Source organism: Apteryx mantelli, chromosome 1 (genome assembly GCF_036417845.1).
Source record: "Apteryx mantelli isolate bAptMan1 chromosome 1, bAptMan1.hap1, whole genome shotgun sequence".
Taxonomy (NCBI): domain Eukaryota; kingdom Metazoa; phylum Chordata; class Aves; order Apterygiformes; family Apterygidae; genus Apteryx; species Apteryx mantelli.
In genome coordinates, this window is record NC_089978.1 from 7,941,132 (window position 1) to 7,968,077 (window position 26,946).

The 26,946-nt window shown below is 41.3% G+C and overlaps 1 protein-coding gene across 3 annotated transcripts; it reads right to left on the reverse strand.

Moving 5' to 3' along the window:
- Positions 1-7,752: 7,752 nt before the first annotated feature.
- On the reverse strand, positions 7,753-25,546 carry EED (embryonic ectoderm development). 3 transcript variants are annotated; one of them, XM_067314776.1, is made up of 12 exons: positions 25,409-25,546; positions 22,463-22,615; positions 16,900-16,992; positions 15,943-16,008; positions 15,025-15,150; positions 14,835-14,916; positions 12,450-12,541; positions 11,557-11,690; positions 10,380-10,485; positions 9,453-9,611; positions 8,942-9,015; positions 7,753-8,082 (listed from the first exon to the last, which is right to left on the reverse strand). In XM_067314776.1, the coding sequence occupies exons 1-12, from the start codon at positions 25,535-25,537 to the stop codon at positions 7,956-7,958; spliced, it is 1,341 nt and encodes a 446-aa protein (XP_067170877.1). In that variant the 5' UTR covers positions 25,538-25,546; the 3' UTR covers positions 7,753-7,955. The 3 variants fall into 3 exon arrangements, with proteins under 3 accessions (XP_067170877.1, XP_067171018.1, XP_067170949.1); XM_067314917.1 differs by lacking the exon at positions 22,463-22,615; XM_067314848.1 differs by lacking the exon at positions 12,450-12,541 and having other exon boundaries at positions 14,845-14,916.
- Between the last annotated feature and the right edge of the window lie 1,400 nt (positions 25,547-26,946).

The following is a 26,946-nucleotide window of genomic DNA, read 5'->3' on the forward strand; positions in this document are numbered from 1 at the left end:
CCCTTTCCTGTTCACAGCAATCACCTTCTAGTTCCTCAGGGGTCCTCAGAAAGCCCACAACTTCCAACAAGATCCTCAAGTTCTAGTCAGAGCCCAAACATGGCTGTGCAAACTCCTGCGTCTGTTCGCTGCCTCTTTTAGCTGCGCTCAGCTCTCCTCATACTCTTATGCCTCAGTCTTTACTGCTAAAACCAGCCCTGAGGAATCCCAGGCCCTGGAGAGCAGGGAGAAGGTCTGGGGAAAGGAAGATATTCCCCTGGTGGAGGAGGATTGGATTAGGGATCACTCAAGCAAACTGGACATCCACAAGGCCATGGGCCCTGATGGGATGCACCCACGAGTGCTGAGGGAGCTGGCGGATGTCCTTGCAAGGCCCCTCTCAATCATCTTGGAAAGGTCGTGGTGTTCAGGAGAGGTGCCTGAGCACTGGAAGAAAGCCAGTGTCACTCCAGTCTTCAAAAAGGGCAAGAAGGAGGACTCGGGGAAGTACAGGCCAGTCAGCCTACCTCGATCCCTGGAAAGGTGATGGAGCAGCTCATCCTGGATGCCATCTCTAAGCATGTGGAGGGAAAGAAGGTGATCAGGAGTGGTCAGCATGGATTCACAAGGGGGAAATCATGCTTAACCAACCTGCTTGCCTTCTATGATGGAATGACTGGCTGGGTAGATGAGGGGAGAGCGGTGGATATTGTCTGCCTTGACTTCAGTAAGGCTTTCGACACTCTCTCCTGTAACATTGTCTCAGGCAAGCTGAGAAAGTACTGGTTTAAATGAGCAGACAGCAAGGTGGATTGAGAAGTGGCTGAATGGCAGAGCTCAGAGGGCAGTGATCAGTGGCGCAGAGTCTAGTTGGAGGCCTGCAGCTAGCGGTGTCTCCCAGGGGTCAATACTGGGTCCAGTCTTGTTCAGCTTACCCAGCAATGACCTGGCTGAAGGGACAGAGCGCACCCTCAGCCTCCAAGGTTGCCGATGATACAAAACTGGGAGGAGTGGCTGATACACCAGGGGGCTGGAGAGACGGGCAGAGGGGAACCTCATGAAGTTGAATAAAGGGAAATGCCTAGGGAGCAATAATGCCATGCACCAGTACGGGCTGGGGGCTGACCTGCTGGAGAGCAGCTATGCGGAGAAGGACGTGGGAATCCTGGTGGACAACAAGTAGACCACGAACCGGCAGCGTGCCCTTGTGGCCAAGAAAGCCAGTGGTATCCTGGGTTGCATTAGGAAGAGCATTGTCAGAGGATGGGCCCAGGCTCTTCTCAGTGGTACCCACGGATCAGACAAGAGGCGCCGGGCACAAACTGAAACACAGGAAGTTCCCTCTGAACATAAAGAAAAACATCTTTACTGTGAGGGTGGCTGAGCACTGGAACAGGCTGCCCCAAGAGTTTGTGGAGTCTCCATCCTTGGAGATACTCAAAAGTCGTCTGCACACGGTCCTGGACAACGTGCTCTAGGTGACCCTGCTGTAGCAGGGGGATTGGATTGGATGATCTGCAGAGGTCCCTTCCAACCTCAACCGTTCTGTGATTTTGTGATACTTGAAGAGTATCATTATGGTGAATTATTGCTAAACTTCACTGGTTGTGTAAAAGCTACAAATACAATCACTATAGGATGCTTGAGGAAACAGGCATTTAGTATATCTAGGGAAATTTAACATAAGACATGTCCAGTATCTTGAAGCTGCACAGTCATTTTAATTGTGTTCTGCAGATTAATGTGGAATTCCTCTTCAGGCTGTTAATCGCCTTTCCCTGTGGATTCGGTATCTTCACCAGCTGTACATCACTGACAGTGGAATATTGACTTGCAGTATTGTCATTAGTGCCAAAAAACTGCATAAAGCCTCCTGTTCCCTTTTTGTTTGTCCCCATATTGTTCCACAGGGAACATCCCATTTCTATTATACTTTCTGGGGTGGAGAGGGCAGAAGTTGCTCTTGCACGAATTGTGTTCTGTAGCCTAAAACAGTGATTCTCTGTAATCTCTGTGTTTAAGCCAGATTTGCTGCTTGGCTTTGTCCCATCATTAAAGCTTAGATTTTTAAACTCAGCCTCTGATTCCAAATGCTTCACAACTCTACAGGCAGATGGCTCAGAAAGCTTGGCTGCACAAGCCCGGTTAACGGTCTCCTACATTGTGTATTTTTTTCCACCTGGCCTGGTGTTGAACAAATGCCATTTGACTTTGCACAGCTGGCCTTATGTGCTTCAGCAGTTCAGCAATATTATGCTACCTCACCCAGCTTTTTGCTCAATATGTTCTGGTCCTGAGAGGTATCAAAATGGTCTTTACTATTTCTTTGTGACAGGGAGGAAAATAAAAGCCTGATCAATGTTGTCCAAATTAAAAGCTTAAACCTGAGTATTTCAACCGACAGTTCACCTTGTTTGGACTTTAGAGGTGAAAGACCAATTACCTGTGACTGAAGTTCACAAATTTTTGCTTAGCTCTTGCACTTGTCTATTTTGTCCCAAGAGTCAGGAACTCTTGGGGGTTATTTTGAAACAAACTGGGAGTCCAGTCCAACTGCATGAGAAAGGCTGTAAATACAGTAACAAACCATAACTTTCAACACTGGCACTGCACTTCCAAGAACAGAGAGCTCACAACAGATGGATTATTGGGCTGCGGGTGACCCAAATGCAGTCTGTCTTGTATCTCAAAAGAAAAGACTGTAGAGAAGTTCTTTATTTACTAATCTGCAGAGTAAAGGGCAAACTTAGGACACACACGTGTATGTACTTTCAGAAGCAATGGGAATGAATGAGACATAGAAGCTATCCCAACAGATTTACTTTCTTTTTATGGGGGATAATAAAGATGCATTGGTTTATTAGGCTGGAGAAGTATTTTCTTGTTTAGGAATGGAATAAGCCTCCTGCTGCCTTCTCCTGTTTCAGGATGAATTGCGTTTTAGTGTGTTTTCTCTGCATGTTTCAGATGATGAAAGGAATATACCATGGAAGGGATTAAACTTTGTATTACACCTTCATGATGAAGAGTCAAATGCTCCTATTCAACATAATATATATCTCCTAGTGATCTCTTGTCCCTCAGCACACTGTTTTTAATGGGAGAATAGGATTACATAGTAGTAGATCAGGAATAAGCCTGATGAGAAACAAAAAGATGCACTTATGCATTTGGTCTGCCTTTATATCTATTTTACTTTTTTGCAAAACAAACATACCTTCCCCCCCAGTATTTCTGGGAATGCAAAAACTATATTATAACCTCTGTATAATACAGTTTTTTTAAAGGTCCTGCTATACTTGGAATATATTTTCATGTGGTGTTGAGTTTCTTACCACTAGGCAAGAAAAGTGAAACTTTAATGGAAGACACTTCGAACCAAAAAGACTAAACTGATCATTAGGCTAGAGGTCAAACATGCCCTGCCATGGGAGACTCAAAACCATGACAGTAATACACTTAGTCACCTCCATTTGGGACATTTTCCTAATCATTCTTCCTCCTGAGTCAACATGAACCACTTGCCAGAGCAGGGAAAAGTTTTTTTTTAGGAAGGCCTTACCTGTTTATGGGTGTGTACTCACCTCATCACCACAAGGATCCAACAGGGACTGGCAGGTGGCAAATGTAGGAATATGGAAAGCAACAAGTGCATACACTCATACCGGTTTATGCTGAAACAGACACAAAAATCTATCAAAAGTAGTAAAAATTCTAATTATGCAAGGAGTTGGGTTTTTTGTCTTGTTTTTGTTAAAGGAGATAAGTTTTAACAAACCAAATCTTTCTCTGGAGCACAGTTTCTCTTATCCAGACAGATAGGGGCCCTCAGCTTGCCTGAAAACTTCCCATTAGCACTTGTAAACCCATTAAAGAGAACGTATTTCTTGACTTTCAGACATGGCACACTACCGAAACCAAAGCTCCCCAAGGTACAAAGCAGTGAAAAAAAATCAGGAGAGCAGAAAACACATTGAAGAAAACATGCACTTCTATGCATACTGGAGAGGGCTAATTTGATACATATTTGTGTGAAGTTCTTTGCACTTAAAAAGAAAGAAAAATGAAGTCTCAAGAAGAACCTGACTTACATTATAGTAACATTTTTATTCCATCACCTCCAAATGAGTAAAACCTTAACAAATAGGACATTAGTCTCTGGCTGAGGAGAACCCCTTTCAACTTAATTACCAATTTAACAATCAGGAACCTGTTTTCTACTTTCAGCTGTGCTAAAAAAAAAACACAAAAAAAACAAAAAAAAGCCCACCTTTCTTGATGACTCTGGGCAAGTTTCTGCCTAGAAATTAGATTTGTAGCTAAGCCAAACATTTAGCCAACTTCTAAGCCTCTGAATGTTGGCGGAGAAAGACAGGAACTTGGAGGTGGTGTCGCCTTTCTCCAGCTTTTTTTAAGAAGGGATAAAAGATGAATCTCTCTTTGGAGATACTCAGTGTGCAATGGTTGACAGAAACAGCAATTTTCACACTTGATTACACTTTTTATATAGAACAGACATCTGTAACACTTGCAGCTTCCTGAAACTGTTTCCTGGCTGTAATGCAACCATCAATCAGTAGGCAGAGAAAAGCAGGCAGGCAGAGCCCAACTTTACCTCTGTCTCATCTGCGTTTTGCTAAAATAGGGAACAGAAGCAGCTGATTATATAATTTGACAAAGAAGAGAACTATGGGTGGCTTGCAGACAATGGGGAAAAACACAGGTTAACATCTCTGAGGACATTTTTGGTAGGTTTACTCAGCCTTTTGCAACTTTAGGGTCAAAGCACACTTACTCTGCTGAAGAACTTGAGGAACTGGAGCTCTCAAGATATGTGGGTGAGCACAGTTTCAGCTCACACAAAAGTATATATTAATATACATATAGTATATATTAATATAATATATAGATTAAAGGCTTTAGAGAATATTAAACTGTCTTCCCCTTTACATTCTTTTGCAGTGATTATAGCTCCTTTAGTGCTATATCCTCCAGAAGAGACACTGTAAACATAAGCCGTTCTATTTTCCTCTCTTTTGTATTCTAGAAATAGGCAACTCAAGGAGAAGAGGAAAAAAAAGAAAAGACAACCAAATAAATACACAACTTTCCAACACTCAGACCCACAAAGCTCAAGTGAACCCAAAAGGAAAGTCTGTTCCCTTGTGGTGCATATTCAAGGTATTATTTACAGCCAACATTGTCTTGATTTTACATCCTAAAGGCAGGCAGGGCTGACTGCATAAAGGAGAATTTCTTCTTCCCCATGGCTTGCTTCAGCAGTACATTTGCCAGTTCACATTTTCTAGTTCTCCCCCACATTAACAGCTTAAATCTGCTTTCGGCTCCATCCAGGTTCCTCAGAGCAAACCTGTTGGAACATTTTTCTACATTTTAAGTAAATAATCATCGGACTGCTCAGAAGTTAATACAGAAGTTAAAGCTGACCCTAGTTATGTTAGGTTTCCAGTCAGACACCACCCTTCCTTCTTCTCAGAAACAGAGCAGCTCCATTTTCAGAGGACACCACTTACCACCAAGAAAACCACCATGACTGAAAGTCCCTAGTTCTAGTATCCAATTTCACTCTCAACCATGGGCTTTTTCTAAATGCTTAAGAACATGGAAAAACAAAGAAACGGTGTCAAAGAAGTTTTCCATAATTCTGGGGTTAGGTGAGAATGGAAGCTTTATTTCTATAGCTATGGTGGAAAGCACATGGCAGCAACAGTCACGCAAGCCTCGCCAATGTAGTCTCCACCCACCGATGTTAACAAGGCCTTCCTTTTACGTACCTTCTTACAAAGATCATAATTAAAAACCTTTCCTTTTATAGGACCCTTGCTCTATATGGTTGGTGCCTCAAGGCTGGCTGGATCCGTTTTTTACCAGTAACCCTGCTTACAGCTTGTCTGTGAAGGAAAGTGCTAGAACAGTAAAGAAACATTCATGCCAGGCCGCAGCCAAGATTGCCTTTGAAATCCCAAACAGTAAATAAACCCCCAAATACATTACACGGTCTGTATATTTTCACAGGCTCCCACAACGGCTACAGTAAAGCGTTTGCAAAGGCAAAACAGTGTCAGCCTCCAGCACAGGTGTTACGAGTGAGGTTTTGCTCCGCTGAGCAAAGCGGTTTCCTTGGAGCCGGCAGGAAGCCTGGGCCCTCCCTCTGCCTTCTCCACTGCTCTCCCAGTCACCTTCCTGCTCCCACAACTTCTCCGACTTTGCCAACCCCCCAGTTTCCATAGAATTCCCTACGAGGTGCCCATGGGGCCCATCACTGTTGCATATGTTCCAGTTGGTGCTGTGCTAGCAGTTCAGTACATTCAGGAAAAACAGATGATAAAAACTGCCTCCGAGCTCCATTCTCACCTGTCTCCCTCTCCCTCTTCAGCCAATTCACGCTCAGCTCGGCAGGTATTTCAGCCTCCTGCCTCCAGCCATTCTGCCTGTACCTGGTTCCCCAGAAACTTTGCTTGGGCAAGAAAGAAAGAGCACTGAATCCAAGATGCTGGGTGATGCACAGGTACTGCCTCAGCTCTCCAGCGCTCTCCATCGTACGTCATATACTAACGTTTGTAAACTACTTGGCAGCTCTAGATCTCATTTTTTGCAGGCTCCTGAGGATAAAATATTAGAACTGGCTTAGTCATTACTCCAAACTGAGCAGGTAGAGTTCATCTAAACAGAGCATTTACAAACCCAGAACCGTAACAAACGGGAAAAAGCAGCATCCTGAAAGAGGAAAGCCAGATGTGCGTTTAAAATCAGTAGCAGACAGGACTGCTTTTTAACTCATTCTACTGACCAAAAAAAGCACTAGTACATTGCTGGAGATGGTGTGCTTGTATTTATGCAATATCCTAAGACATTCTTTTCAATTAACGTGTGTTATGGGGAAGGATAAGAGGAGGGCAGCAGAAAAAAAATACATAAACGGTTCTGCTTTAGTAAGTCTTATTAACATTTCCCTCCCACCCCACTGAAAGTGCTCACGGCTCTTGTGCAATGTCTTGGACCGCTTACACCGAATACAAACAGTAACAGATTTTAACTATACACTGACAAGACATTTGCACAAATGTTTTGGCAACCAATTATCACTGTTAATGATGTCTGCTATCTCATTTCAGTTTTTCTCCATTCATTTTTAGTAATTGTTCATATTTTAAACCTATATGAAGCAGTGTTGGTTTTAGAATTTGTTATTCCTAAAGGAGGTAAAATATTTGTGAGGATACTTGATGATACTGACAACAGAGGCAATTTAAAAATATTTCCAGTAACTAAATTTGATGTAAAATAATTCCAGTAACTAAACAGCCAGAATCTAAACAGTAGAGCAATGATTACTACAGGAAAAAAAAAAAAAAAACACAGAAAAAGTGAAGTTTTTCCATTAAATAACAACAGAAATGGTGAAAAGCACATTCCAGATTGACCTTATTAAAACTGAATCAATTGCAATGTGTAACTAATTTAAGGAGAGGAATGAGTTCAAAATATTTTTAGCAGTGATTTAACATTTATTTATACTCTATTCCTAAGTGCAGTATTTCCTTTGTGTGGTCCCTGGATAATATTCAATAGCTTCATTAGGTTTTTATTTAACACAAAAAGGGACAAAGACAGCTGCAAGCATATACATACCAAATTTCTATCTATCATATTACCATATATTTACTGTATGTGCTAGCTGTACACAATGTAATTTCCCAGGCCACAACTGAAACTCATTGAAGGAAATAATTAAAATTGACAATTCAAAAAACCTTTACAAAAATACTTCTTTTTATTAAAAGCAGCAGAGTTCAAGCAGAACATTACACAGAATGTAAACATCACTAAGTTCAGCTCCAGCCTGCTGAACCTCAGGGAAAGTCTACACTAAATGCATCTACTGTACTAGCAAGTTAACAGACTATATTATAATTTGAAAATATATTTTCTACTTTGAATTAAGAAAAGCTAACTTATCGTAGTCTGTCCCAGCGCCAGATACTGGCATCATCGCACACAGCTATAAGGATACTACTGTCCCTGCTAAAACTGGTTTGTCGAATGGCAGCAACACATTTAGGATGAGTAAGAGTTGTACACCTATATTAAAAAAGAAAAAAAAATTAATTCAGCTGCAGTGTTAAATCTGCACTTGCTACTACATTATGGACTGCTGTTCCACCAACCTCTAACTTATACTGCTTAGGTGGGATTAGAAGGGCAACAGGATTACACCCTTCGTGGTGTATTTTGTACTCCAAATCTGGATTTGGGAAAGCAGCAATTTCCTGCTCATTCACTGTCACCCAATTTTCTCATTCATCTGATTTTCATTGAAGCATTAACTAAAAGCATATTGAATCACCTTATTTAGGATTTTGTAATCAATTTTCTTTTCTAAAAGCCAGGAATAAAATATCGTAATTGGGTGATTAAAGACAAATGTTTTCAGGAATATCGTATGTTTAAAAATATACAGAAACATGCAGTAAATCACCTGGCCAAGCAGGCGAGGAACTGGAAGGCCATCCTGTTTCCTCCACATTATGCTTATAGCTAATCTATGTACTCCCATTACTCTAGTCCTTTCACCTGTTCCTCCTTTGTCATGGGCTACATTCAGTTGGCACTTCTCTGAATTGCTTTTAAATTCTCCACCTAATTAGTCTGTAAGCTATTTGAGAAACAAACTTTCTTTTACTCTATCTACATAGAGCGCCCAGCACAATGTGGCCCCAATGCGTCTGGGGCTTCTTGGCACTACTGTAAAACAAACAATAAAATAGTAAAAAATAATAAATGTTTAATCTTCAGGGGCTCAAAATGTTTATTTGCTTAGTAGTTAGAAGGGACAGTTGCTATTACTATGCAAGAATTTCTGTAGTTATCAGTAAAGGAAAAACAAAAGCGCCCCAGCTCCCTGTCTCAAGGAAAATAAAATTAAAAATTAACTACTCACTTGGCTTTATGAGGATCTTCTATTTCTAAATCCCAAACATAAAGTTTGCCAACCTGATTGCCCAGAGCAAGCATCTTTGAAAGAAAGCAGAGGATAAGTAAGTTTTGAGGTATTATTTCAAAGAATGGAAGCTAGAATTTTGTAAATGCTCTGTAGCTGATAAAGTGTGGATGTATGTTGGAAGATGACTTAATGAGGTTGCTAAAGGGGTGTGAAATACTACAAAGTTTGTCTCCTTTTCCCCACTTTATTACCCATCTGTAGATATTAATAAATTTATCTTTGGTGGAAAACAAATATTTGGTTTAATTTTTCCCAGCAAACAGAACCCAAAATGAAACATTTGGAGCTCCAACAGTTTCATATAAAGCTCCTTGTACCAAACAACTCCGCTTTTCAAGCATGACATCACAGCACATGAAGCAATAAAGACTCTTCTCTTGCACATATACATGGAATCACTGAATAGCTAGTCACCTTCAAATATAGCTAAGTCAAAGCTCACACATACCTTTTGCCAGAAATCCATGGAAAACCTCATGTACCATATATCACATTGGCTATAATCAAATCTCCCAAGTATGGTCACGTTTGACTCACTGGGCTTGATTTTATCTATATCATCTTCCATTTTGCCAGGTTTCCAGCACACAATGGCATTTTCACAAGACTGGGAGGGGAAACAGTGAAAATTGTCTATTTTTACAATTTATATTGCATATTCAGTCTAACTATAATTTTAACCAAGCACTCCATCTCACAGCTTCCCCAAGGACATTAAAAAAGGAAAACTGAAAATCTCACCTTGGACCTTAGATCACAGCCCCATCACCAACAATTTGTCACTGTCCATCACTGGGAGATTGCTGCCCTCACAGCTCTGCCAGATAACAGGATTGCATGAGCCCTCCCTCACCCATTTCAGAGGAAGTCAACCAGATGTGACACTTTCACAAGCAGTTTCAATTAACCTAGATTTGAGGATTTCTCCACCAATCCCTTCTGCCAATGGGCACACAACAATTTCTGGCAAAGAGGCAGTGACACCTACCCAGTTCAGTATCTGCAAGCAAATGTTACCGTTGTTATCACAGAGATCAAAGTTACTCCATTAGGGGAACCCTCATTTCTCCCCTTAGTTGCAGGACCCCGATCAGTATTACATTTTTTTTTTTATTGTACATTCCATGCAGATCCTGATTAGTTGGTATCCCTGTACTCTTAACAGAGCTACAGCTGTAGTTAGTAAAGATTTTTAAGTACAAGTTGCTTACCCACACATCCCAACAGTTGACAAAATTCACAGCACATTCAGTAAAACCATTTGACATGGCATGGTGAGTTAACCTACCACCCAATTTCTAATAGAACTTAAACTGTTTAAGAGCCTCAGAACAAACAAGCAAGAGTAACATAGGTGGAAAAGCTGCCACCTTACCTTGGAAAGAATTAGATCTCCCAACCATCGTACACAGTCAACATAGTTCCTATGAATGTCTCTGGTAGAAAAGTCAGGAAAGTGAATTTTCTGAGAAATGAAAGGCCTATGGAGAAAAGTGCCAAGTGAGGTCCAGAGAGACACAGAAGCACAAGTCTAATTTTTAAGAGAGACATTTAACATTCCTTGATGTTAAAACGACAAGACTGTCTTTTGCCACTCCCCCACAAGTTTTATAACAAAGTAGATTTATGCTTGTTTGGAACAGGAACAATCCCTGTCTTCATCCTCATTCTTAATGAAATGCCTGTTTTCCCAAAAGGCTCAAGTTTACATGACAGTGCTAAGCAAAACCACTCCTTCAGATGCTGAATACAGCTCCCTTTGGTAAACACCTCAGGAACTAATTAAGACAACTCAGTTTCCCTGATGCTCTTCCTGCAACATCTAAATTGTTAAACATAAGACACTCTAAGGAACATCATTTAATATTTGGTAACATTACCAAAAAATAGCAAGAGTACTTTCAGTGCTAGTCTCATTGCTGAACATGTTCAAGTGTGTTTTAGACTCTTCAATTCTCTCAACGGTTTAACTGGAAGTTAATTAAAAGGTTGATGAATTTCATAAAGGAGGATTTATCTGTCATGTATCTAATTGCCATGTTTACTCGAAAATTTACTCGGCTCTCAGGTCAGATCAGAGAATTATGAAAATGAAAGTTACTACTATGTAAACGTTTTGTCCTGGTTACAAAGTCAGATAAACATACAATAATTAGGAATAGTTACCCACAGTTACATTCATTTAAAAAAAATATAAAGCTGAATTATTTACTGTATTTCATTACACAGATTTGCTTCCCTCCTAAAAATTTTGAGGTGGGAAGAAGAAAAGCCATTGACATGTATTGAAACACAATGAGACAGCAGCTTTTAAATAAAATTGATAAATATAAAAATCTCAGACATTTTCTAGTCAGGACTTTGAATTCAATAAAATCCTGCTAAGGCATAACATCAACGAGACAAGTCTTCTTTCAGAGAGATTCAGTATCACAATCTCCAGGTCATTCATTATCCCCGAGAACAACCCTATTTCAACAGGATTTGATCCGGGCTATTAAGGAGAAAATTCATATTTTGCAAAGACAGACAAGAAGATGAAGACTACCTACCTGTTGGTTTTATTTGGATTGTACTCATAAGACTCTTTGATGGCATTTATCATTCTCTTGGAATTAATTCTCCAGAGTTTCAGAGAGTGATCCATCCCACAGGACATGATTTTTTCACCAAGAAGATCATAATCCTACATATATGAAATAATTTTGAGCACCCTCAGCCTAAATGGCATTATAGTAACTCAGATTTTACTTCCATCATATGCAAAACATGGTCAAAACAGCATTTTCTGTGTAGAGAAAGCAATAAAACTATGTATTTCAAATGGAAAAATACTAAGAATGACTTAATCCTGCTCACGGTAAAGAAGCACAATAATTCTATTTACTCTCGCCCAAGGGGGGAAAAAAAAAAAAGACATATTCAACAGCACTGACAGACAATGAATCTACTGCTAGCATTCCCCTCTAGTAAATTCCCTCAGTTTCATTTTATGGAACAACCTTGGCAGAATTCCAAAGCTAATACATGGCCGATGACTATTTACAACTACAGGAGAATACAGCATCATGTTTCATATAGATATACACCTCATCTTTCTTTTTTTGCTTGGTAAGACCTCAAGAACTTCAAAAGTGGGACCATAATGAAAACTTATTACTCTTTCTAGCCCCACTGAGCTCTATTTTGTTTACTTCTAGGCTGAGAGACAACTAGCTACTGGAACAGATAAAAAAATGAACTCCTGTCCTGTTTATTGAGAGTTGGCCAGATCAATCAAACCACTTCAGAATTACGCTAATCTATCCACTTAAAACATTGCTTATGCACTTCAGGTTTATTAGGCACAATATCAAAAACAGTGCACAGAAGGATAAAAAGTTGCATATTGTGGACTTACTACCCTTTGTAAATCTAAATCACTGCCCCACAGTCTTCCACTTACTGCACTTAACACCTCATCCCTGTGCCCTTCTACTCCTCCAAATATTGCAACCAGCGTGTCTGTCTGGATGTTCCACAGTCTCAATGCATGATCTATAAAGAACAAATAAAATTACATGCTGCTTTTTATACGCACATATGAATAATATACTTCAGCTTCACCACTTTCAATTATACATACCCACGTAAACATCAAAAAAGCCGCTCAGAATCCAATTGTTAGGAACAACAGGACTGCATACACTAGATTTGCCATTACAACTAAATACTGTTAGAGTTAAATCTGTAATTGAAAAAGTGTGTCCATTCCTACCCCATCCCCGCCCCCAGGAACAGTTTCCGTCAAAAATATTTTTAGGTCTTAGATCATCTGAAAAGCAGAGTCTGACCTTGGACAAGCGTGTCTTTATTCAGTCTTAGCTCAAAGACAATTTAATATTTTTAAAAAATGTTAAATTCCTTTCAGCCATTCTTATATCAGTGTTCAGAAAGCTTGGATTTTCCATTTTTTAATCTTTAAAATATTATTCTTTATGAATCATAAACTATAAGAGCAGGAAGGAATGATTTCTGTAAACAATACATACTTCCAAGTCAACGTGACTAGTCCACTTGTTTAAAGAAAGTTTTAACAATTTCTAACGCAGAACCTCTAGCATATTTCTCATTGCTCTTAGAAATGGGAACCTCTAGCATACTTCCCATTTGGGCTCTACAAGCACACTGCACTAAACTACAGCTATACCAATGGGGATGCCGCACAGTCCTACACGTTTTCCTTCCTTCCTACTCATCTCTCAGCCAAGCAGTTCTGAGACCCCAGTACTCTCCTGCCTCATGCCTTCTTGAGGACAGTACCTGGTCCAGAGATTGCACGTTACAACTCCTAGTACTATGACTAATATCAAAATGTTATTAGAAGAAGAACTTAGAAAATACGCAGAACTCAGGAAATTCTAAGTTATAGACACACAGCACAGAACCACAGCAAAAACTAGACAGTTGCAAGAATCACAGAGGTTCCCAACTGCTATTCTTGTGTAGCTTTACCAGTAACACTGAACAACTATGCCAAAGTCAGAAGTCCCCTTATGTTAAGGTTTCCAGTCCTAGCATTCATAGATACTCATTTCATAGACCAGCTGATAAAATATGGGCTAGATAAGTGGTAAGGTGGACTGCAGACTGGCTGAACTGCAGGGCTCAGAGGGCTGTGATCAGCAGCATCTACTCCAGCTGGAGGCCAGTCACTGCTGGTGTCCCCCTGGGGTCAGTATTTGAGCCAAGGCTATTTAACAACTTCATTTATGACCTGGATGACAGGACCAACAGCATCCTCAGCAAGTTTGCAGATGACAAAAAACTGGAAGGAGCGGCTGATACACCAGGGGGCTGTGCTGCCATTCAGAGGGGCCTGGACAGGCTGGAGAGATGGGCAGAGAAAAACCTCATGAAGCTCCACAAAGGGAAGCGCAGAGTCCTGCACCTGGGGAGGAATAACCTTTTGCATCAGTACAGGCTGGGGCTGATCAGCTGGAAAGCAGCTCTGTGGAGAAGGACCTGGGAGTGCTGGTGGACAAGTTGACCACAAGCCAGCAATGTGCCCTTGTGGCCAAGAAGGCCAATGGTATCCTGGGTTGCATTAGGAAGAGCATTGCCAGCAGGTTGGAGGAGGTGATCCTTCCCCTCTACTCTATCTTGGAGATATTCAAAATCCAACCAGACATGGTCCTGGGTAACCTGCTGTAGGTGCCCCTGCTGTAGCAGGGGGGTTGGACCAGACAATCTCCAGAAGCCCCTTCCAACCCAGCTATTCTGTGATTACTGAAGGCTTATTCTTGTGACAGATCAAGCGTTCCTTTACTTAACAAAATAGTCAAGATTACGAAGTTGTGATTGTTTAGACATTCCAAACAAGACTGTACGACACCATACAAAAAACTTACTTCTCCCTTCACTAGTACCCTTTTTACACAAACTCTATCCAGTGTCTGAGCTCCTCCTGACAGAGGATAAGTTTTTCCCATGACCACAGTGATGAATGCTGTCTGCAACATTAACACATCCCCACTAGATGGCAACATGATTCAACAACTGGGAAAAAAAATTAACCCAAATTACTGTTAGAAAGGAAAAAGCAACCCCAACACTCAGCAGCACTGTCCACAATCCCTTTGTGCCACACAATTATTTTTACTGTAGGCCACAAATTTAATATTTACATTATATATAACCTTTAAGAGCAAGATTTGCTCTAGACTTTCAGGGTAAACTTGTTCAGCAGCATTCATCAACTTGGATTTGAGAGGTTTTGGCCACCTTCAAGACCAAAAATCCAAACCAAAGTACTCTGACTTATACAAAAACAAAAGGCATTTTTCCTCACCTTTGCTTACAGATAAAAGGAGATTTGGATCTCTTGGATGGAATTTCAGTTCATTGATTGCATTTCCATGGCCTACATAGTGCTGGGATAGAATTCAGAGACCAAGTTATCATTTCCCAGGTTCACATGTATTTAGGTGTTACACACCTTGCTGAAATGCAAGCTGTATCTCGAAGTTCTGAGCACTCACCTTTATGCACTGCATTGTAATAGGATTAATTATCCTAATAATACCCCTGGACCCTGCCACAGCCAGAAGAGGATGGCTTGTATTGCTATCGTATGTCCATGCGCAGGTGTAGAAATTCTCATCTGCCTACAAGGTTGCACATTAAGGAACACAGAAGTAATGGGAGTTTTGTTTTTTTAAGAAAAAGGAGTGCTTTTTCTAACAATGTAATTTTTTTTAACAAAACAAGCTTGATGCCGTTTTGTAAAAGTACCCAGGACTCTGTATTGGGACCAATAATAGAAAGATAAATATTTAATGATACATCTGTAAATATCAGCTCCATCTCCTTTTCTACATATCCCAATTTCCTCTCTTCTGTTCCACAATACACAAGGAACACCTTCTTCTTTTGGCATCACTTTTCAACCTCTTTCTCCAAAACATTCGAAGACCAGGAATAAAATGAGTGTAAATCAAAACAGAATTCACAAGTCAATACTCATGAACTGTGACTGATCAACACAAGTTATTACCACTTCAGAGTATGAGAAATTCTTAGGCTTTAATTCCAGTTCCAATTCAGAGGGAAGCTAAGAACACTGTAAAACAGTGAATGTAAAACATTACACAAACATTAGGGTTGGGAAGATTAAGCTGATGGAGAATCAGTTTCCAAATATTTTAATACAGCATGTTCCATGAGTCTGCATTTTTAGTATTATTTCAACAGGAGGAATTCTAGGATGTGGAAAAGAAGCAAGGCTTGGACCTACCATGAGGAATGTGCCATATGAGCAAAATATTAAATCACAGAGAAAATCTCCAAATTCTGTTTCTTATGAAGCCTTTTCAATTCTGATAAAGAGGAAGCAAACAAGTGTTTTGCCTTTTTTTTTTTTTGCCCTTTTTTTTTTTTTTTTTAATTTAAAAGGATACATCAGCATCCACGTAGGACTGTAGCAGACGTATTTCTCCTTGGGAATGACATTCATATAAAGTAACCTGGAAAAAAAAGTGAGAGAGATTACTGCTTACTTATGATACTTCCAGTGGAAATCACATGCAACTGAGTATTGACCTTCTGATGATGAGAGGTAGTGTGTTTTTATGGTTTAGATCTCATCCATTATCTGCTCATCTGCAACACAGGGAAGCGGTTTGGTAAAAGAATGCTCACAGTTACCTCAGGAAAGCATCACACTAGGACTCGTCAGTGTGCTTCCCAGATGCTTAAAGCTACTAATTGAATTGTCTCTATAAAGTTCTAGTTCTAGTTCCTAGAACTAATTACTGTAGCCACCTCTAACATGATTTTGGTCTTTTAACAAGCTGTTGATATCTGGTGTAATCTTAGGTTAGCACTTTTGGTAATTGCCAGGTGGAACAAACCTGGAAATTGAAGGCTTCTTGTTTATTCACAACACATACATAGAGTGCCCTTCAGGAGTTATTTTTAAGACTGAAATGACGTAGATCCTCGCTCAGGAAGAACCTATAAATTCACCTCAAGCAGGCCATCAATTTAGCTGCCAAGCACACTGGCATCATTGCCACTTCCCATCCAATTTTAGAGCATATAATCTTTTGGAAAGAGTAACACCTAAGAAGAGAAATTTTAGTGAGAAGACATATTTATGCACCTCTCTCCCTTACCACACAGGCTAATTCCCAAGTAACTAAAGCAGGACATGATATAACAATCCAGTGGTTTCACCTCTCCCAGATAGCAGACATTACATACCTCAGAAATAAGGCTTTCTATATGAAGCTTTTCATATGAAAGCTTTCTATATTGTGTCACTACTAAACACAGGTAAAGGGATTGGCTGGAAAAAGGAATGCAAACAGAACCGCTAGGAAGGGCTTATGGTTAAAAACAAAAAGATCACTCACTCTGTTGCTGCCTACAGTGGCAAAAACAAGAGGATCACCTTCTTTACTGTGCCAGTTAAACTGGACTCCAAACAAAGGCTGACCATGGTCCTCCTGTAGATGTAAAGTAAGATTAGAGATAAAAAATAAAACCCATAGACATATTTCTGTGAAACTGAGCTGTGGGGGTAAACAGCTTAATTGGTATGTTTTCCTTCTCAAACTACTAAGTTCACACACAGTATAATTTCAGAGAGTAAACAGTTAAAAAGAGCAGTTTTGCAACATCACATTTTATCTTAGCTTTCTTAAGAGAAGTTAAAGGAAAACTTTATTTGTCAAGCTTTTAAAAAGTGAAGGAAAAGAATTGTTGTCTCACAGTTATGGCCAGAAGTTGGCAGAACTCCTGAGTTATATCTGTAGCTCTATACTTATGTTGTTTTGAAACCTTCGACAAAGTAACCTAGCCTAACAAGCCAGGTCTATGTGCTTTTTACATTGTTATAACTACAGCTGTGGAAGGATTTACAACCTCACTGAGGAGGCTTATGAGGACAGAGAAGAATTATACTGGTGTAAGAGTAGAGAAGGGTTACATTCAACTATTCCAGCATGGTTAGGTCCTGCAACTCTACCACAGACATGATGAACTAATTCCAGCATGTCATACTGCAAAATTCACATTTACAAAGTGTTTTGAGATCTCCTTCACAAACAGTTACCAGAGAAATGCCAAGCATTATTTTTTATACAGCTTACATCAGTTTTAAAGGAAAAAAAAAAAGCAGATATGTTTATAAATTGTGATGAATATGGCAGTGTTTGTTAATAATTAATAACAGTCTTTTGGCCTGCCCTAGAAGGATATTTTCAGCAAGAGTAATGTTCATTAAAGTGCCTCCCCACAGGGGACTGTCTGGGACAGTACGGGCAGGCAGGCAGTGTCTCATGACAGCTGTTGAACACTCTTCAAATGGTGGTTCTTCAGAGACAACACCAGAAACATTAGCCCTGGTAGTTCTGGCCTATCCAAGAACCACAGGATAAATCTGAGGCGGGGGGAAAAGTCCAACACTACTCAAAAGAAGTCTACTAAAAAGCAAGGAAGTCTGGAAGGATTTAAAAGTGGCAATATTTACTGAGAAAAATATCATCTGTTATTACCTCCAGAAACAGAGCTAAAAAAGCTAGAAAGCAGAGGGAGAAAAAATCTTTCAGAAAAAAGGCCCTCCTGAATTTCTGAAATAGAGGTCAAAGCTGAATACAGATTAAGAAGAATTTTTCCAAGTTTAACTCAATAAAGTATTACCCATCAAAACATGAACTGGCTGGTTTGTGTGAAGGGAGAAAAGGGATATTCGCAAAGAAAAAAGTAGTAAGATCATTAGTCACTGTGGTACAGAAGAAAAAAGCTGGTATTTAGCACCTGTACAGAATTACAGTTTAATTAGAATGAACAATGAGAAAATTGTATGCCATGAAATCTCAAAATCATGGACTTGTGTATGAGAGTCCAATAAAGTTTTGAATTTGTTTGTAGGCTTGTCTTTAGAGTGTATTTAAGTCTTCCTTGGAGAGCGTGGCTGAGAGGTCAAATATGAAATAGGTGATTAGCATAAAAAAAAGTTATTCTATTATTAATGAGTTGTTTCTGAATGTTTGTATGCGAGTTCATCCTGGTGAATAAAGAGGGCATTTGATCAACTACACAAAGGCAACACACATGTAAAATCCATGGATTCACGCAGTTTTATTAGAGATACAGCAGCAGTTTTTCTCTGGCACAGGAACACTTGCTTTCCAAGAATCATCTCGTTCTCTCTCATGTGCACTGTTCCTGATTAGTTTTGTGACATGGGAAATATGAACCAGAGGAAGAAAAAGCTTGGCATCCAAGATTTCCCCCATGCCCCCAATATGGGATATTTTTCTAGGATAAGCTGCGACAAGTTAATTATTTTCTACATAGAACCCAGTCTAGGGTGATACGTGGTAAGCAGAGATATACAATAAAGGACTATATTATTTCTATATTTGAATAGATTCCTAAAGTATTTAAGAAGTCCTTTTCACAGACATAACTTATTTCCCTAGAAAAATTACTCTGTGGGACAGATGTCTTTAGATTACTTACACCATCCACACTACATTCCTCATACGATGTGCTACAACATCCCAAGAGACTGATCATACATCCCAAGAGACTGATCATACATCCCAAGAGACTGATCATACATCCCAAGAGACTGATCATACATATTACAGATTTTCTGGTGTGTATTGGATGGAGAGAGACAGAGGCTCTTGCAGGATGCCACTAGGGTATCAGAAGTTTTGCTTACCTAGTTTAAACTACCATCATCCTCACTGGTAAGAGGCAGCATGTAAGCACTTCTGATAATACTTGTCCAGTCTAATCTTTGTTCCAATTGCTAAATAATGAAGCAGGTTTTAAAAACACTGTGCTGTTAGCTGCTGCGCATTATGGTTATCCTGTAATACCAAATCTGTCATGCAAATAGGACCACTGATTTGCATACAAGAATAGTATGACCCAGATGCTAGCCAAGAATAGCAGAAACGTGAAATGCCACCTTCACACCAGCATAAATAAGGGCACAAGACCCAAAGCACTCAGGTGCCTCAAGCATCAGGAAGGAGACAGAGGAGCAACTAGACCTACAATTGTTACAATAGCTTTCTTAGAGCACATAAATAATCATATTAAAGTTAATTTTGCCCTTACTTGCTAAACTCCATCTCAGGTTCCGGCGAACAGAGTAAGAGTAGACCTGTTTTCAAAGTGGAAGCAGTTATATAAATACTAAGGCAGCAAGAAGATAATCACCCACAACTACATGAACACACCTTAATAATGTCACCCTCTCTGCTAACAAGGCACTAACTGACCATGTGCGCGTTCCCAGTCCTTGCAGTGGAAGCAAGCCACCAAGAGTGGTTTTAGTTACCTCTCTTTTACACGGCAGCGAGCTAGAACCTTCCTTGCTTGTGGCCTGTTACTGAATCCCAGCTCAGGGGACAGTTAGTAGAAGCTGAGAAATCAGACTGCAAACAGCTACTGAACCACCCCCTAAACAAGAACAAAGGGTAGGGCAAATAATGGCATTGTTTTAAAGAGAACACAAAGCAGAATACACACAGTTCTTTGCTGGAAGATCTATAAGCAGAACATATATAAATGTATGTGAGCATGTGCTTCAGTTAGCTGTATATGCTCATTTATAAACTAGGTTTCCATTCAGCCCACAGGGAGCAAAGATGATTCTTCAGTTCACATAACAGTATCTTAGTACTGTAAACAGCAATAACAATAAAGCAGTTTTTGATCTCCTATTATTTGCAAAGGTTTTTTTGTTTGTTTGTTTTCCTGGTACTTATATTTCAGCTAAAGTAACTGCCACAATAGTGTTTAAAAAACATATTTAGCAAGCACTGAGTTTTTCAGGCTGAATCATAACCATTTAACATTCAAAGCAGTCAGTAATGGACATACTTCTTTGTTTCCTTAAGGAGAAAACAGTAAAAAAAGAAAAAAAAGTGGGGGAGGTGGAAAAAAGAGCAGGAAAGTGGAAATAATATAATTCACACATTCTTAAAGGATAAATTTCCATGCCTTTAAATTGTGTTGACTTTTCGTTAATTTTAGTACATACACTTTACAGCATAGCTCAAAGACAGTATAAACTATGTGATACAAGATGTGGCATCCAGAGAATCATGAATGTCTTTCCCAACCTATATAGAACACTCAGTTGTTACAGTTTACCTCCACAATATCTGCAAAATTAGTATGGAAGAACAGGAAAAAGAAAATTAGAAAGGCTTCCTCAAACATGAGGCAAAGAGGAGTTACCAAATGTGGCTGCTTTCTAGTCTTCCTATTAACACAGCTCAATTTCAGCTCAAGAAGAAATGAGAAGAAAGAGATAATAAGAATATCCCACTTAGCTGAATCAATCTCCCACAGATTGATTCCACTTGCACAGGAATCTGTTTCCAGGCCCTGATCCAGATCCAGGGAAGTCAGGGAATGCTTAACTCCATAAGGTGGCCTTTTGGGTCACCCTACAGTGGGGCCTCAGTTTAAGTTGGGGTGTGGGTTTGTTCTGTTTTTCCAGAAGAGACCTAAAAAGTACCAACCACGCAGGGATATTGGTCTGTAGATAGAAAACGGACGTGTGTAGCGAAACTCAAAAGCTGCTAAATGTTTGGGTGCAGAGAGGCCTACACCCGTGTTAGAAGCATAACATGACGCCACCAAACGCACGCTGTCTGTGGGGGCGACTCATGTGAATAACAGGAGCAGCTGTCTACCTACGTGAAAACGAAAGAACTTCCCTTCCTCCTCCGCCTTGAAAGGCCGAGGATAATTTTTTATTAAACAGCAAAAAAGGCACAGAGATCAACTTACTTCCCAGACACTTTTGTCAGCGTAACTTCATATCACAATTTCTCCAGTGGCAAAGCTACTTTAGGAGGTTTCTATGCTCCAAACCTCTCATCCCCTCCTGCTCAGCTACCCCATCATTTCAGCAAGGCAGCCTGAGGCATAAGTTCAGAAATAGCTACATCAGCGCAGCTCAATAGTTAAGTGTGGGAGAATGACAAAACCTCTGAAAGCAACTCTGCAGGAAGTACCCATGATAGAACGGCACGCACCCTCTTGTTAGCTATATAAAAAGTTTAACAAAGCTCCCATTTTGTTCCAGACCCAGCGTTTCCTGTATTTAGAAGTCTTATAAAAATCATATCAGATGGCACAGTTACAGCTTTTGACATGTAAATATCTCCCACACAAGACCAAAGAATGAAAGAACAACATCTTGCAAATGCAAGAGGATCAAACTGAAACCAACTCATTGAGTTCTCCATGGTCTGTGACCAGTGCAGGAAAAAAGGAAAAAAAAAGAAAAAAAAAAGAAAAATACCTAGAACACAAGAACAGGGAGTAAAGGCAATGGGTCCACATCCCTTAATACCACCAGGTATTATGTGAGAATATGCGTGACCTAGATCAGGTGCAAACACTTGATCACACTTCTGACAAATTAACCTGATCACACTATACAGCATTTATGTTAATTGCTAGATGACAGAAAGTACTCGTTCTGGCAAGTGCGAGGAAAAAGTTACTCCAAGGTTGTAAGGGTCTTTTTTTAATTTATTTATTTTTAAATACATTTCAACTGGTAGAAAAAGTCTGTATTAGGTAAGTGCTCTGCATCAAGTTGTCACAGGTTTTGTTTTACCTGAATTTGTTTCACTATCTCAAGTAACTGCAGCACCAAAGAAATACATAATTATAAAATAGCACATATAGCTTTGCAAAACTGTACAAAACTCAGGACAATTACTTTCTACTGATTTCTATTTCTCAGTATTCTTTTTCTTTAAAACTTTGTTTATTCAAAACAAGAAAGGTACTTTCTTCAGATGAGCGTAGAACATAATTATATAAAGATATTTTAAAATATCAGTCTTGACACTGTTTCACAATCAACATTAACATCACTGGCAGCAAATGGTATCCAGCTTTCCCGTGCTGAATTTTACACGTACATACCTTTAGGCTATTTACACATTTGAAGGAATATTTGCACTTCTTTGACTTCCATTTTCCTTTCCCCCAGCTTTTTCTTCCCGGTGCGTTAGGAGTGTTTGTTGGGGTGTCAGGGCGTTCAGTGTTAGTACCGCTTTCAATACTAACAGCGTCATCCTGAAAATATTCAAATTATATAGAATGTAATATAGATGTCGTTAACCAATGTACAAATTCAACTAACGTTACAGGACTTGGCCTTTTCAACTTTCCTTCTCCTCCACAAGAACAGAAGATCTCCTAGGACTTGGATTTATTTAGATTTGCATAAATAAATGTATTATTAACAAAATACCATTCCTCACTAGAAACAGAGCATGAGTCACAAGAAGGTCAGTCCAAAAGGGGCATATGTGAACCGTGAACTAGTGAAGTTTCTTCAGAATATAGGAAGCTGCTCTTAAGAAAGCGTCTAAAAATAAAGCAGTTGCTTTCCCTGGAAAACATCTTTGACGTAGATGAAAGGAGCATTTCTGAAGTATATGGAATGAAGAGATTGTTTGTGTAAAAACATTATGGTTTGTCACGTCAAGAATCTAACTGTTCTGGGAAACTTTTGTATCCCTTCAGCAGCAGCACGCACAGCGCGGTTCTGCAGTAAGGCAGTTCTGCAGTAAGTCAGCACCGCCACCAGAAGAGGAAGTCCCACTCTCCCCTCCTGCTCTTTCCTACCAATACCTGATTTGACTAAAAGGTAATTAAAAAAAAACCCAAAAACCAAAACCAACAAAAATAAAATTAGTTTCCTGTCTGATCAGCTAGCCAATCCGACTTGCCCTCCAACCGTCAACAGCCAGAGCCAAGGTAGGGGAGAGGGGAATCGAAGGAAGGGAGGGGCAGAACAACCCATTCAGTCACTGAGTAGTTTTAGGTCAACTTTGGACAGTTAACAGAAACTGCAATTTCATATGTAGTCTAACTGCAGGACACCAATGAAAAAGACTTTCCTCGTCTCTTCCCCACCCATCACTGCCCACTTCTTCAACTTCACCTGCACCATAACTGGCGATCCTGTGGGTCTATATGAGTAAGTTCAGCCTGTTGAACGAACAACAGTTTTTTTCTAGCAAGTTAGTTTATTCATTTTCCATCAGAGCAGTAGGGTAAAACCACTCATCCTAAGGCCATGTGATTACTAGATCTCAACTAAGGGAGACAGAAGCATACAACAGCCTGTCACTGGAACAGATTAAGTGTAACATGAAGTTGCATCAGGAACTCCATTAGAAATATGCTATAAGGTCAACTATAAATATTAATACATCAGTTCCCACCAAACATTTATGTTCTCTCCCAGTTGCATATCTGTATCATGGCAAGCAGGGAAAAGGACAGATATACTGGTTTTCAGTTGCCCCAAAACTTTGAAAATCAGGACATCTGAGAGAAGAGGAAATAAAAAAAAAAAAGAGGAAAGAGCACACAAGGCTTTGAGTGAACTGCCCAAAGCTGGAGTCATTGCCTTCACACTGCATCCCTAAAGAGTCAACCCTCGCCTAAATATGCTTATCTGAGCTTTGCAGTTTTTATGTTTTCCAATTTCTTCTCCTAGGAAATTTCAGAGCATCCCAAATTCTACTCTCCCAAACGCACTTACTGGCAAGAGTCATAACACTTCAGAAGACTGAAGTTTTCTGTGGGCTAGTAATGTACTGTTGATATAAGAACACCATCTAACTGGCAGAGCAAAGACAGTACAATACAATTACAACATAACCAACAGACTTGCGGCCAGGATATCTGTGGAACAAAAACACTCTTTCTCCAAATCCATACCATTATGCCAAATTTTAAGCAGAATCTAGGCCTTACAGGAATAGCAGAGCTCAGTAACAAGCTCTTGGAAAGAGAATCCTTTCACCTTAGAGGTGGGTCATATTTTTGGTAACCAAAAAGCCCACATCCCTAGGTCACTGCTAACCTGCAGCAGACACCAAAGCAAACCCAAATGCCCTCGTCCCTGAATTACACTCGTATCCACAACTACACTCATGTTCACAAATGCCTTGTCTGTAGGACTGGCTGCCGAGCGCTGCTGTGCAGTAAAAAAATCAGTAGCCGGGGTACAGGGTACCTGTCTATCGCCTCACAGGCAGCACTTCTGCAGGTTACGGGGGAGCGCGGTCCACATCCCTCGCTTTCTGCACAAGCGCTCTAACTGGGAAAAAAGCATTGCATAAAGCTGAAACCCGAATAACACCCCCAGTCCAGCAACTACATAACCTGAGGGGCCGGACAATCATTTAAAGTTTATCTTTCTGGTATGAAGGTATGCCAATCATGTTACCTTTGTTCTGAACACTAGATTTCAGCACAACTTAGAGATAACAGCCCTCACCCCCTGCAGCCTTCTCCTGCTGACAGGAGCTGAAGGACGTTATCTCCTACTCTTCATTCACCAAAGGGCTATACACATAAATTTACACCGAACATGTTACTCTACAACGTGACGGCGCAGACACACGACGCAAAACTGCAAGAGAGAAGAAAAAATTGGCTTTTTTGCAGGGGGAGGAAGAGAGAAAAAAAAAGAAAAGAGCCTGACGCTTTAGAGCAGCCTCGGGACGACAGCGGTGCCACAAGACGCCTGCGGCCGGGGCCTCCAGCGCCGCATCACCCCCCACCCACGTGGAGCACCGCGGGCGCCTCTCGCCGGCCTCCCCGCCGCGGCCTCCCTCCAGCGGGCCGGTCCGCTCGCGGGGCGCCGCCGGCCCCAGGCGGCTGCGCGCCGGCCCGGGGGCCCCTCCCGGGGGGCGGCGGCGTCCTCGCGCCGGGCCGGGCCCGCCCGCCCCCCCCCGCGGCCGCCGCCGCCGCCGCCGCCGCCGCCTCAGCGCTCCCGCCCGCCCGCCCCCGGCGCGAGGCCCCGCCGCCGCCCCGCCGCCCGCCGCCTCGGCCGCCGCCCGGCCTCACGTTCTCGTCGCCGGACAGGTCGCCGGGGTTGCTGTTCTCGTCGCTGCTCAGCTTCTGCTTCTTGGCCGGCATCTCACCGCCCGCTCCCGCCGACGCCGCGGCCGCCGGGGCTTCTCCCCGCTCAGACATCTTCCCCGCCCCCGCCACGCAGCCGCAAAGCGCCGCCGCCGTAAAGCGGCCCGGCGCCCGTGCCGCCGCGGCTGCCACACTGCTGAAAAGGCGCCCGCCGAGGGCGGCGAGGGGGGTGGGCGGTGCCCGCACCTAGGATTCACCTGCCGAGACGAGCAGGGAGAGACGCGCTTGCGGCGGCGTGCTCAGCGGTGCGCCGACCCTCCTGTCCGCTGCGGAAGCGGAGGCCCCCGTGGGGCAGTGCATAATTCATAGCAAAAGGTTGTCGCTCGCAGCAATTAATGAAAGCCCTGGGAGGCCACAGCTGCCCGGATTTGTGCTCCCAGACCAAGGCCGTGATAAAAACGTTCGTATTATGCATTTGTGCGTATACGTAGAACGAATAGGCTTGGTTTTAAAATATGCCTGGAGATTCTTAGATTGGCACCTTTATTAAGAGTAAACCGTGATTATGCTGCAGATACGTTAAAGGAAGGGCGAGCGCAATTTCCAGTGCTAAAGGTTTTTAATTCTCACCGTGGATGCCCCCGAGATGGCAGAGAGCAGACCGCCCCCCTGCTTTTGCAGCTCTTGGCTGGTGGCCTCCAGATGGGCAGCTGTGACTCCAACTCCACCACGTCGCATCGGCTCATCCAAAACATCAGGACAGCAAAAGCCCCAACCAGCCTGTGCTTCTTGGCCTGAGCGCAGGCCAGAATCATCGGTAAAAGCATTCAGCCTCCATCACCAACTTGCTGGGCCCAGACTGGTCTTTGCCTTCTCCTGCCTATTCTAGATGCTAGACGACTTATTTCACCAGGTGACAATCCTGCTGGCCTCTCTAGTCAGCTCTTGGTCTAAAACACTTGCCTTTTTTTTGCTGTCTCAGAAGATGTGAAGGGCTGGTATTCCAGGAGACACGAGTTTCCCAACAGCATGCTACACTTCAAGCTTCTATTTAAAGAACTAGTTTGTGGTGAAACACTAGCTTGAAAGTTCAGAGAATTTGCTTCAGTTTCTGCTTGGCCAAGATTCTCTTTGGAAAGCCTCTGAGCTTTTCTCCACCTCAGTTTCTCAACTGCTTTATGGCAGTAGCATTCCTTACATACCAGGGGATATTGTGAAAAAATAGATATTAGAGCTTATGAGTTGTTTAATTAGAATGGTAGTGCTATATAAATATCATACACAGATTAACTAAGAAGTAATAGGGCCCATGAAATAGTGTGTAGAGAAAAAGGAGAGAACAATAAAATATTGAGAAAAAATTCTGCAGTCAGTTTTAAGTAATGATGATTTAAGAGTTCTTTAAAAGCATACAGTGTATACTTGGAAAGGGCTAGTTATGACATATATAGGAGAATTTTGCCAAATATGGGTTCTTGCAATAGTCAAGATAAAAACATCTCTAGTCATGGAGCATAAAAAAG